The 14,423-nt window shown below is 35.5% G+C and overlaps 1 protein-coding gene across 1 annotated transcript; it reads right to left on the reverse strand.

Moving 5' to 3' along the window:
- Positions 1–200: 200 nt before the first annotated feature.
- On the reverse strand, positions 201–11,161 carry LOC100372198 (thiosulfate sulfurtransferase-like). The gene is made up of 4 exons (XM_002730347.4): positions 11,024–11,161; positions 10,129–10,261; positions 1,765–2,360; positions 201–1,284 (listed from the first exon to the last, which is right to left on the reverse strand). Exons 2-4 carry the CDS (start codon positions 10,197–10,199, stop codon positions 995–997), a joined length of 957 nt encoding a protein of 318 aa, XP_002730393.2. The 5' UTR covers positions 10,200–10,261; positions 11,024–11,161; the 3' UTR covers positions 201–994.
- Between the last annotated feature and the right edge of the window lie 3,262 nt (positions 11,162–14,423).

A 14,423-nucleotide genomic window follows, 5' to 3' on the forward strand; every position in this document is an offset into this window, starting at 1 on the left:
AATACCAACATTTATTTCACAATCACTCTAGTTTTCACTTTTCTAAAATTATTTTACTGATCAAAAGACTTTTCACTCCCATCATGCAATCTCTCATAGTACTTCCACAGACACAGCGACGATCGCCAACATAACTACAAATAACCTCGCTCTCAGGAGCTGAGGAATAACATTACTACACAGAGTCAAAGAGTGGCCGCTTGAGGTATAACGATATGTAATTTAATTACTATGCAAAAACTTGACTATTATAAATAAAATCGACCATGCAGTTTACGACGAAAGCGATTGTGCTACATCTAAATAACAAACGTGTTGTCCATCAAAGGCATTCATGAGCATGATCATATCACTCGCCCTCGCCGTGATCTGCGATCCACAATATTATCACGGTGCAGAACCACAACACAGTGCTTACACATTTCATTCTGTTTAGTGAGATGCGATCCAATATAAAAGTATAAACCGGTACAAATAAAAGTCTGTTTCCCTAGTCCCTATGATGTAAATCCCGCCAACAAATGTTTTTAATTGATCGGTGTTCAACATAATGTTCGATCCTAATAAACCTCAACAGTCGCGCCCTCTAGCAACAAGACATGTCTATGACGTCAACATCACGTAGATAGGTGCCGGGGATTGATGTAAGCATAGCCGTCCAAATAAACCAACTACTAGTATGTTGATTGCAGTCACAATAATATCGGCATTCCTGACACCCACTTACGACATAAAGGAGCGTCAATACTACAGGATGCGACTGATAGCGGTCAGAACCGAGATCGAGATATGTTTATTTTGCTCGAGGGACACTTGTATCCCACCCCAGGCGCTGGAGGCTGTAATGTTCCGCCCGTCCGGTAGGATAATGCTAGACAAAGCATTATCCTACCTGGCAGGCGGCCTGGGGTACTTGTATCCTGATCGGGATATATACCCTGACGTGTATTCCAGGCTAAATACGGGAACGATGTATTGTGAGAATGTTCGTCGATTACTCCGGGACACCTTCCATGGTATCAGGGTCGGATTTGAGAAACCATTCCATCCAGGCGCCGTCGTAAATTGGCACATCGAGCTTTCCACACGAGAAGGCCGCCAGTACCAAGAAGGATGCCGTCAAGCCAGTCCCACACAGCACCGTTAATGGCTGACTCAAATCTATGCCCGCATCGCTGAAAATGTCTTTAAGTTGGTTGGGTTCCTTGAATAGTTTACTGTCGCCGTCTAGCGTCTTGGGGAAAGGAATATTAACACTGCCTTTAACGTGCCCTGATTTGATATCTGGAAAAGAAAAACAAACGTTTTAATTACAGGTTTTGCGCCTAAAAACGTCATCGTAGTCGTCATTATGGACTACGTTCTTTCTAACAGTACAGATTATAAAAACGTTGTGGATTTTTGAGAATGTTATAGATTATTATTTTTTGTAATAAAAACATTATAAAATGAATCATCATAAATAATGTTAATAATTTAACTGAAAACTTAACAATATTCGTTCTATCAAATAACAAAAACACTAATTTTCGGTTACCTATACGTGGAGGTGAATCTGGGACGCATGCGCATTACAGATTTGTCATTTCCCCGGACTAATATGGCTATATTTGGTGTCCAAACACGGGTTTTATTTTATTGGTAAATGTATCTCTAATGATTTTATCAAGATGAAATATTGAACAAAATTATTTCAATATACAATACAGGCAGAATACAGAAGGAAATTGAGTTCATTTTTTTAAAATAAAAAGTAATGCTCACTTGGTACGGGCTCTGGGTCTTCTCCATTGAATCTGCCAGGCGGGCGTGCATCAAGCAACGTATACCTATTCTCGGACATATTACTTTCGACATCTGCACGGTCTTTAACCAAGTTTGCTCTGAAACATGGACTGTACGTAACAGCATCAACATCGGGCACTTCGGATGTCGTCGGGCGGTCCTCGGCTACCCACTTCGGAAATCCTCCGTTCAGGATCGATATCTTATCATGTCCGAAAACACGAAACATGTACCACGCCCTCGGAGCGGAGAACATACCAAGTTTGGCATTGTTATCGTAGACAACGACGTGACTGTCATTACCAATTCCCAATGCACCGACGCATTTTGCGAAATCGTCTGGAGATGGGAGCATCATCTCCAAATTTGATGATTTATCTTTGCAGTCTGAGAGATTGAGGAAGTGCGCCCCCAAGATGTGCTTATCTTTGTACTCAGCCTCTGGGTCTCTGTTTGCTTGGGGCATGTGCCAGGACACATCGACGATACAGACGCCGCCACCGCCATCCTTCATTTTCTCTGAGAGCCATTCGGTGCTGACAAAAACCGGAACATCGCTTGCTTTATTCGTCATTCTGTAAACAAAGTAAATGTAGACATTATAATTATGGTAAATTGGGCCAATGTAATGACCTGGTGGGTGAGTTTAGTAGGTAGGTGGGAAATAGTTACCGGACAACAGTATTGTGGAGGTAGAAGGCGGCTCGCTGCATCGTTGTTATTGGTGTGTACCACAGTCAGCTGGCATCGGTGTCACTGGGTGTATATGATAGAGGGAAGTCGTGCAACCAAATTTACCGAGTTCGCAGTTTTTGGCCGAGAAAACAATAACTAAGGCAAAAACTCGCGGTTTTTCAGCATTTTTGTAATAAAGACATTATTCTCTATCAATAATCCGCCCAAAATAGGAACGTTTCTACTAATTCTTGTGTTTTTTCGGACGTTTTTGAAAAACCTGCGATTAGGCTGCGAAAGTAGAACATTCCGGAGGGGGTGAAACGGAAGAGCATCGCCAGGCGATGGACGCGGGGCTCCAGGGTGCGGGGCTCTTTGGCAACGACCGCAAACGTATCGGTGTCCAGCCATTCACCCCTTCCGGAATGTTCTACTTTTGCAGCCTTATCGCAGGTTTTTCGAAAAACGTCGAAAAAACACAAGAATTAGTAGAAATGTTCCTGTTTTGGGCGGATTATTGATAGAGAGTAATGTCTTTATTACAAAAAATGCTGAAAAACCGTGAGGTTTTGCCTCAAGTTATTTTTTTATTGGTGAAAAACTGCGAACTCGGCAAATTTGGTTGCACAACTTCCCTTTATCATATACACCCAGCGACACCGATGCCAGCTGACTGTGGTGTGTACGACAGACATTGGGCTGATTGTCTGACCTAATGCAAGGCATATTTTAGATACCCGCCATCATATAGTATTTTCTCTTCTCAATAGAGTTGCATGAACAAATAGCATAGTTCATAATTTCTCTTTCAGTTTTTACTTGTTTCAAAAACGTTGTTTCATCTCTTTGCCGGGGAATCCTCGAAAGTTCAGACCCTGTATCTGTCTTTTTTAAAACAAACTGCGATATAACATTTAGAATTCCATTGGCATGACCCTGTCCACTAACTTGCCCCGGTCACACAATCGTATGATAATGTTTCAGGCTGCCGGAACTTTTTGGCAAGTCATTATTGACACGTAGAAGATATTGCATATCGAATTATTTATCAACCAAATAAACAATGTGTCACCGTGACTATGCGATAAATGGTACACCAGTGTTGTTATTTACTTAAATGTCACGTGTCAAAGTTATGAATAATGTTCATTCGACTGGCGAGAATGCTGCTCGTTCGTTTGTGAAATTGTGCATAATTTAGCGTATATATATCAGTGACAATATTTCGAGCGAAAATGCTTATTTTAATCGTTTTAGAATAAGTCAACAATATGTATATACTTTTTAGTCCATTAGCATTATGTTTCTAGTAATATAATAGTAATATGCATAAATAGTATTTTATCAGCGCTTTCTATAAAATGCTGTATTACGTCCTACTATCATAACACTAACAGACAATAAACATTAGTAACGAAATAGTGCATTACGTCCTACTATAATAACACTAGTAGATAATACATTTTAGTAACGAAATAGTGCATTACGTCCTACTATCATAGCACTAGTGTAGATAATACATTTTAGTAACGAAATAGTGCATTACGTTCTACTATCATAACACTAGTAGATAATACATTTTAGTAACGAAATAGTGCATTACGTTCTACTATCATAACACCAGTAGCTAATACATTTCAGTAAGGAAATAGCGTATTACGTTCTACTATCATAACACCAGTAGATAATACATTTTCGTAACGAAATAGTGCATTACGTCCTACTATCATAACACTAGTAGATAATACATTTTAGTAAAGAAATAGTGCATTACGTCCTACTATCATAGCACTAGTGTAGATAATACATTTTAGTAACGAAATAGTGCATTACGTTCTACTATCATAACACTAGTAAATAATACATTTTAGTAACGAAATAGTGCATTACGTTCTACTATCATAACACTAGTAGATAATACATTTTAGTAACGAAATAGTGCATTACGTTCTACTATCATAACACCAGTAGCTAATACATTTCAGTAAGGAAATAGCGTATTACGTTCTACTATCATAACACCAGTAGATAATACATTTTAGTAATGAAATAGTGCAATACGTTCTACTATCATAATACTAGTAGATAATACATTTTAGTAATGAAATAGTGCATTACGTCCTACTATCATATCACTAATAGATAATACATTTTAGTAACAAAAAGGTGCATTACGTCCTACTATCATAACACTAGTAGATAATACATTTTAGTAATGAAATAGTGAATTACGTTCTACTATCATAACACTAGTAGATAATACATTTTAGTAACGAAATAGTGCATTACGTCCTACTATCACAGCACTAGTAGATAATACATTTTAGTAACAAAAAGGTGCATTATGTCCTACTATCATATCACTAGTAGATAATACATTTTAGTAATGAAATTGTGCATTACGTTCTACTATCATAACACTAGTAGATAATACATTTTAGTAACAAAAAGGTGCATTACGTCCTACTATCATAACACTAGTAGATAATACATTTTAGTAACAAAAAGGTGCATTACGTCCTACTATCATAACACTAGTAGATAATACATTTTAGTAACAAAAAGGTGCATTATGTCCTACTATCATAACACTAGTAGATAATACATTTTAGTAATGAAATAGTGCATTACGTTCTACTATCATAACACTAGTAGATAATACATTTTAGTAACGAAATAGTGCATTATGTCCTACTATCATAACACCAGTAGATAATACATTTTAGTAATGAAATAGTGCATTACGTTCTACTATCATAACACTAGTAGATAATACATTTTAGTAATGAAATAGTGCATTACGTTCTACTATCATAACACTAGTAGATAATACATTTTAGTAACGAAATAGTGCATTACGTCCACTATCATAACACTAGTAGATAATACATTTTAGTAACGAAATAGTGCATTACGTCCTACTATCATATCACTAGTAGATAAGACATTTTAGTAACAAAAAGGTGCATTACGTCCTACTATCATAACAGTAGTAGATAATACATTTTAGTAACGAAATAGTGCATTACGTTCTACTATCATAACACTAGTAGATAATACATTTTAGTAACAAAAAGGTGCATTACGTCCTACTATCATAACACTAGTAGATAATACATTTTAGTAACAAAAAGGTGCATTACGTCCTACTATCATAACACTAGTAGATAATACATTTTAGTAACAAAAAGGTGCATTATGTCCTACTATCATAACACTAGTAGATAATACATTTTAGTAATGAAATAGTGCATTACGTTCTACTATCATAACACTAGTAGATAATACATTTTAGTAACGAAATAGTGCATTATGTCCTACTATCATAACACCAGTAGATAATACATTTTAGTAATGAAATAGTGCATTACGTTCTACTATCATAACACTAGTAGATAATACATTTTAGTAATGAAATAGTGCATTACGTTCTACTATCATAACACTAGTACATAATACATTTTAGTAACGAAATAGTGCATTACGTCCACTATCATAACACTAGTAGATAATACATTTTAGTAACGAAATAGTGCATTACGTCCTACTATCATATCACTAGTAGATAAGACATTTTAGTAACAAAAAGGTGCATTACGTCCTACTATCATAACACTAGTAGATAATACATTTTAGTAACGAAATAGTGCATTACGTTCTACTATCATAACACCAGTAGCTAATACATTTCAGTAACGAAATAGTGCATTACGTCCTACTATCATAGCACTAGTACATAATACATTTTAGTAACGAAATAGTGCATTACGTCCACTATCATAACACTAGTAGATAATACATTTTAGTAACGAAATAGTGCATTACGTCCTACTATCATATCACTAGTAGATAAGACATTTTAGTAACAAAAAGGTGCATTACGTCCTACTATCATAACACTAGTAGATAATACATTTTAGTAACGAAATAGTGCATTACGTTCTACTATCATAACACTAGTAGATAATACATTTTAGTAACGAAATAGTGCATTACGTCCACTATCATAACACTAGTAGATAATACATTTTAGTAACGAAATAGTGCATTACGTCCACTATCATAACACTAGTAGATAATACATTTTAGTAACGAAATAGTACATTACGTTCTACTATCATAACACCAGTAGCTAATACATTTCAGTAACGAAATAGTGCATTACGTCCTACTATCATAGCACTAGTGTAGATAATACATTTTAGTAACGAAATAGTGCATTACGTCCACTATCATAGCACTAGTGTAGAATAGTAGATAATACATTTTAGTAACGAAATAGTGCAATACGTTCTACTATCATAACACTAGTAGATAATACATTTTAGTAATGAAATATCGTATTACGTCCTACTATCATAACACTAGTAGATAATACATTTTAGTAACGAAATAGTGCATTACGTCCTACTATCATAACACTAGTAGATAATACATTTTAGTAACGAAATAGTGCATTACGTCCTACTATCATATCACTAGTAGATAATACATTTTAGTAACAAAAAGGTGCATTACGTCCTACTATCATAACACTAGTAGATAATACATTTTAGTAACGAAATAGTGCATTACGTTCTACTATCATAACACTAGTAGATAATACATTTTAGTAACGAAATAGTGCAATACGTTCTACTATCATAACACTAGTAGATAATACATTTTAGTAATGAAATATCGTATTACGTCCTACTATCATAGCACTAGTAGATAATACATTTTAGTAACGAAATAGTGCAATACGTTCTACTATCATAACACTAGTAGATAATACATTTTAGTAATGAAATATCGTATTACGTCCTACTATCATAACACCAGTAGATAATACATTTAGTAATGAAATATCGTATTACGTCCTACTATCATAACACTAGTAGATACTACATTTTAGTAATGAAATATCGTATTACGTCCTACTATCATAACACCAGTAGATAATACATTTAGTAATGAAATATCGTATTACGTCCTACTATCATAACACTAATAGATAATACATTTTAGTAATGAAATATCGTATTACGTCCTACTATCATAACACCAGTAGATAATACATTTAGTAATGAAATATCGTATTACGTCCTACTATCATAACACTAGTAGATAATACATTTTAGTAATGAAATATCGTATTACGTCCTACTATCATAACGCCAGTAGATAATACATTTAGTAATGAAATATCGTATTACGTCCTACTATCATAACACTAGTAGATAATACATTTTAGTAATGAAATATCGTATTACGTCCTACTATCATAACACTAGTAGATAATACATTTTAGTAATGAAATATCGTATTACGTCCTACTATCATAACACCAGTAGATAATACATTTAGTAATGAAATATCGTATTACGTCCTACTATCATAACACTAGTAGATAATACATTTTAGCAATGAAATATCGTATTACGTCCTACTATCATAACACCAGTAGATAATACATTTAGTAATGAAATATCGTATTACGTCCTACTATCATAACACTAGTAGATAATACATTTTAGTAATGAAATATCGTATTACGTCCTACTATCATAACACTAGTAGATGATGCGTTAGTGTCGAAATAGCGTGTTACGTCACACCCTCATAACAGCTTGATGTTTATGCTATACGTATGAATGGGAAAAGGGGTACGCCCAGTTAATAAATAAGTATTTAAATATTCCACATAAATAGCACAGTTGCGGGATTGTTCGTAATCTTATATACATATTAACGGGGAGGAGTCGTCATTCATTAGCACTACAATGAACCCCAACCACGTTACCCTGGGGCTCCTTGTAACCTTAACAAAGAATACATTTTTCATGCGCCTTGTTAAAGATTGCATAGTTCATCTTCCTTGTACAAGGCGGTCATGTGACATACATAAGCACAATTACGAAACACGCATCGACGATTAACTGTATTGTGTCACTTTTAAATATTTATGTACCCCTCCCACTTCCGTGATAAATAGTGTAAACGTTCTCGATATTTTCGGCAATAACAATGTTTCAATTTCATTTTTTTCTGTCCCCTCCCAAATACGGAATAAATACTGTAAAACATTCGCAAACGTCACTGTAACCATGGAGCTGTAACTCGCTGCTTTAAAGATAAAAAGTGAAATGTTCTGTGTTACAAAAGTTCGCGATTTTCCCCTACTCGCTAAATTCCTGCGAGCACTGGTCATAGTCTTTCACGAAATTAAAGCTGCTTCCAGCGTTTATTGCAGCCTTTTAATTGCTACAAATCTAAATAATAAATAAACTCAATTATTGTAAGTCCTAGACGATAATGCTTACTAAATTCTACGCGCGAATTCGGTGTGGAGTTCACATTCAAGCTAAATATTATTTGTCCTTTCAAAGCGAACTAGGTTATGTGATGTCACCGTATGTAGTACAGGTCATGAATAAACATTGGAGCTTGTCAATTGGAGCTGGTCGCGAACGACCTACATAGAGTGTCAAACGAATATGTTGTTATGATTATGGATCGATAGCAGACGTGCTAGTATGGATAAAAAAGAGAGGTGCCCGTCGCGCCGTGTTATGTTCGATAGGTCTTATGCGACGCACAAACGCGTGTAAAATACATCGTTTTACACGATATTTTAACGCGATTTAATATGAAACATCGCAAATCAATACACGCATACACGAGACCCTCCTCGATATCCACAGATTTCACTCTGCATATTTTGAAAATATCAATCACCTGTCAACTGGTAGACTCAAGTCTTAGAAGTGGAAACCATTACGCACGCTAATGTAGGCAGTTTGTGCAGTGAAACTAAATTAGACGAATCTTCACACGTGATCATCGAAACAAAATTGACTGTCAGGAAGGGGAAAACATTGATTTGATAAAAAAAAATATCCTAACAGCGATATAATATAATAAATACCTTGCTCCACCTGTGTCATCGACTGAATGTACAGATAAATGAAATGTAACATGCTGAATCTATATATAGTACTGCAATTTGCATACTCAATTTACATAGCCAATAGGCGAGGAGGATATTTCACGTCCTCCGTAACAACAATAAAACAGTATAGCAACGTCATTGGCTGTATCTGTCCTGCTTAATGAAGCAGAATCCGTGAACTATAAAAGTTCGTTCACCACACGAACTACGCGAGACCAATGCAACTGTATTGTGTAAAGTAAAGGTCATATGTTGGGACAGGTTAATCATTAGGTTGTGTCCCTCAACGGGAGTTATCTGTCAAACCAAAGGTTGTAAAATATAGCTGTCTGCTTCGGGCTATAGTTTTATTCACTGCAATGACATTACATCTTTGAAATAATTGGCATGCATGACACGTCAATATAAAAAATAAACTAAATACTCCGGGAGTGGTGACTATTGTTGGAAAATATTTCGACGTAGTGTTATCAAGAAAGTTTCTTACTAACGCTATGGCATAATAAAGAAGAACAAGTGGTCAAAGGTGAAAACAATCACTGTTCACTGATCTAGAAACTGTCATCATGAAACCTTGGCTATTTACAAATGCGATTGTCTTTACGCTGTTTACGTTATCCGGTATACGTTACGGTTTCCAGTGCCTCCAAAAATGTAGGTTAGAATTCAAAGATACCAAAACAATGCATTGTTTATACAGCACTGTATATGGTACATTGTTAACGAACACTTACGTGTTAGTCTGTTCATTGTTTTCTGCTTGGTGACTGAACTTGGCCGTCGTTTTACTCCCTTGGCAACCCATAGCAACACTTATATATATGTACGTTTAATATTATAAGACGTTGTAACCACTGTTGTATTAAACTGTAAGAAACAAGCAACGCGATGGAAATTGTTAAATTGCGCCATATAACGGTAGACTGCAATTGTGGTATACACATTGAAAACACTGCCACGCCTCTCCTCACATTCTACCTTGGAATCCGCAAACAATTTGAAGCAGACGGAAAAATCAACACCTTGGTATACATTGTATTACATTTATACTCCCACTTAAATTCTACACAGATTATCAAGATTGAAGCCCGTACCCAGGCCACTATTGTCCTACTGACTGACCACGGTGACGGGACACTGACAGCTTTTTTAAAAGCGATATATACTGTTTATAACCTTGAAAAAAAAACGGGATTTAGAACTAGAGAATCAGTTATATTACGGCGAGTCTATTTGCAGATGAAAATCACTGTAAAGATACTAAAAGTCTTACAACAATGCACACTGTGTCGTTTCTCGTTGTACAATAGTCCATCAAGGGACGGTGACTATAGCAATGAGCTATTCAATAATACGGCGTTTTGACCACATAAACGTAAATCATATCAACTACAACGCGCTTGAATAATGTGACATCAACTATATTTTCGAATATTTAGGTCTTGCGTTTGTTTCATGATTCGAAGGAGGCGATGATACGTGGTTACATGCAAACACAACAACCAGGTCCCGTCATAATATCAATACACTCTGCGTCCATGTGATATTGTTATTGCTTGTTCAAAATGTTTTCGCCATGGCAACCAACGACAGTATGTGCTTTCGAAAAACAAACTATAAAATACTTACAAATTACGAAATAATGTTGTCTTCTGCTCAGCTTCAGACCGACTGAACATTGACTGCAGGAGTAGTCGCCTACGTGCCGTGGGCAATAAACTAGTCTATTCCAATGGTCGTGTTATGTGCGCCCTATATGTAGGCCACATCGCTCATTCATAGTAAATTCCATACTAGTCACGTGGGATTACTAGACTTGTCTCGATATGACAATGGCTAGGATTATAGAAGTGATGGGCACTCACTCAATATGGCTTTAAATTGGGGCGTGCACACTGTCATTGCTGATGTTTATGGATGCCTTTGTCTTTTATGTGGAGCACAGGTGTTGGGGGACTGTGTGTGGAGCCGCACACTGCTTCCTCTAGTACTAGTAATTTTCACCTGCGGGCAACTTGTCGCAGTGATCCCCATCGAGTAAGCCTTACAAATTTATTATTATGTTTTCATCAGTTTTGAATAGTGTCAACAATATCAGGGTAGAGTATTTTGCATCTATCGCTTTTCCCGATGTTCTTATTATGGACATTCTACAAACTAGTTAAAACAATATTCGAAGGCGCTCAAATTATACAGTACACTATTTTGAGGTGCGTTTGTATTCCGACGCTTTATTGTTTGAAACCTACTGACCGTGCATCCTATCAATTGTACCACTTCGATTTTCGGGGTCATTGACCTATCGCTGAAGATCATTTAGTCCCGCTTTGTTCACCCGTAAGAATTTAAAAACTATACACACGACAAAGACACTCATACCCTCTTTTCGGCAAATTGTCAACCTAAAGTTGTAAACAAATATGGCAAATAGAACTGAGAGGGTCCAATGATATGTTTCTTTTAACAGACAGTTTTTCCAGCAAGGGAAATGTTAACAGCCGCCGCAGGAGAAGACGTAGTAAACGAATGTGGTTTTAGGTATTAAGGATTGGTTTGTCAACGCAAAGTTAGCAGCAGCTCAGTATAGTTCTTACTACAGATGCAGTCAATAGAGCTGTTCATCAAAAAAGGTGCTCCACAAAGATTTTTTGAGGGCAGGGAAACATTTTGCTATTTTCTAAGGACCGGAATATTGAGGGCAACTTTAGAGGGTAGGGTATCTTGATCCTAGAATTTTTCAATGACAATTTTGATCAAATATGTTTAAAAATTGTTTGTGTTGTGTTTCCCAGTGAGCAGTCCGTTCTTAGTTTAGTGTATCTAGTGTTTGTCAGCAATATTAATATTGACAAAAACGGATATATAAGGAACCCTAAAGAAAACTGGGAGTGGATCAGCCAGTGTATACTTACTACCTGTCATTCTATTTAGATTCAGACTAATTAATTCTGAGTCGGGCTGATCATTATTTAAACCTGATGTTATTTATTTATTTATTTATTTATTTATTTATTTATTGAAATACAATAATACGTAAATATGTCAAAATCTCCATTTTTGAAATTGTACTTCCATAATAAAGATTGTACTCGCAATAAATAGATAGTATGGCATGATTATACAATATTCACCGAAGAAGGAAACATACGATCTATACCTGCTAAATTACAAATAGGGAGAATCTGATCGTTAGGTTAAATATAAAACATTAAAAATTTAGGGTTTTCATGTAGAAGGGAATTTGTTTTATGGACATATTTAAATATTTATAAAAAAGTTATCCTGAAAGATTCATGCACTTCATTTAAATCAAGGTGTTTTCATTGGCTATAGAAACTCTATGATGTGGGTTTACTTCAATCATTGACCATGGCTAGGAGGGCGCTAACGCCTGTTGGTTCATGTGACCAGAGGGGGCGGCAAACATGCATGTGCTTGCCAGGCTAACAGTTGAATTTGGAGGATGTTTCATTATTTGGCCCATTATTCTGTTAATACCAAAATATATTGATGATATATCATATGACAATAACAGTATAGATTACATACGTGTTTCCATGCATATTTCAGAAAATTTCAGCCCACTATATCAGCTCAGGCACCATAAACTTGTAAAATATATTGTGAAAATGTCATTAATTCAGTGATTTTTTTTACTATGTGTACATAATTTTGAGAGGCAGGTTTCTTGTAGGGCTGGTCAAATGTCGATTAATTTAACACTTCTAACATTGATGTTTTTCAGAAACACTCGAAGAAGAAATACCGACCGTGGTTTGTTTGTTTTCTTCCAATTGCATTTTAAAAAGTAGTCATCCCCAGCGAGATAGTTTATTGGCAAGGGAAATGCCGATCTACAAATTGAAAGAAGCGCGTACGTGAAACCACCAAACCTATATATATATATATATATATATATATATATATATATATATATATATATATATATATATATCAAGATACAGAAACCACACGGCCTCATTTCGCAATCAGGCCTCCAGAAATGCGACAGAACTAAGCAAACACGTCTGGTCACTCAAAGAAAAAGATATTGAATATAAAATACAATGGAAAATTCTTGCTCGCGGTAGCCCGTATAATAGCTCCAGCAAACGATGTATTTTATGTTTGAAAGAAAAAATCATCATAATTTTTAGACCCAACCACTCCACATTAAACAAAAGAAATGAACTCGTGTCATCATGCCGACACAGATCAAAAGCTCTAATATGTAACAATTAAACTTTCTATTTAATTTTAATTAATATGTTAATTTGCGAAGCTTATAATGTATGCTCTTTGGTGCAGTGAATGATTAAACATAAAGCTTCTGATGAGTGAGGTGCTTGTACCTTACGAAACAGTGCTGTCGAGTTTCAATATTCATGTAGTTGTGTATTAATTCCTCTATCACCGTATTCACCCGCTCTACATATACTTTGTATTGAGCACTTTTGTTTTGGAATAATCGACTATTGTATCTACTATATATATATATGGATTAAAGTTTCGATTAATATTTTTTTTTTAATATTGTGTTTGCTTTCAACTCGCATCATAAGTGGAGGAAATCGATTCACCTGCTCTCTTTTTTGGAACAAATATTCTGATTGGTCGTTTTTTCGGGCCAATGCGTTGTTTTATCCATCAAATGCATCTTTACATGGTATCAGGCTTCGCATTCAATGAACTGTTCGTAGCTGTTTTCAACGAAGCAGATAGCAACAAACTTCGATTCGGATGAAAATTATTTTTGAAGTATGTATTTTTTGTACAAAATGCTATTATTTTTCATAGAAACTGTTGACTGCATTATGGTATAAGGGGGGTGGCTTGTCCTGGTTTAAAAGTTATCTGACAGCAAGAAATCAGTATGTTTGTATTTACAACACTAAATCCCAAACATTGCCAATTACATGTGGAGTACCCCAAGGTTCCATTCTAGGGCCCATACTATTTTTGTAACTTCAGATTATATGCTGACGACTCCAATATCTTCCACACAGTTGAAAACAAATCTAACCAAATC

Source organism: Saccoglossus kowalevskii, chromosome 16 (genome assembly GCF_978046115.1).
Source record: "Saccoglossus kowalevskii chromosome 16, keSacKowa6.1, whole genome shotgun sequence".
In the NCBI taxonomy this organism is placed as follows: domain Eukaryota; kingdom Metazoa; phylum Hemichordata; class Enteropneusta; family Harrimaniidae; genus Saccoglossus; species Saccoglossus kowalevskii.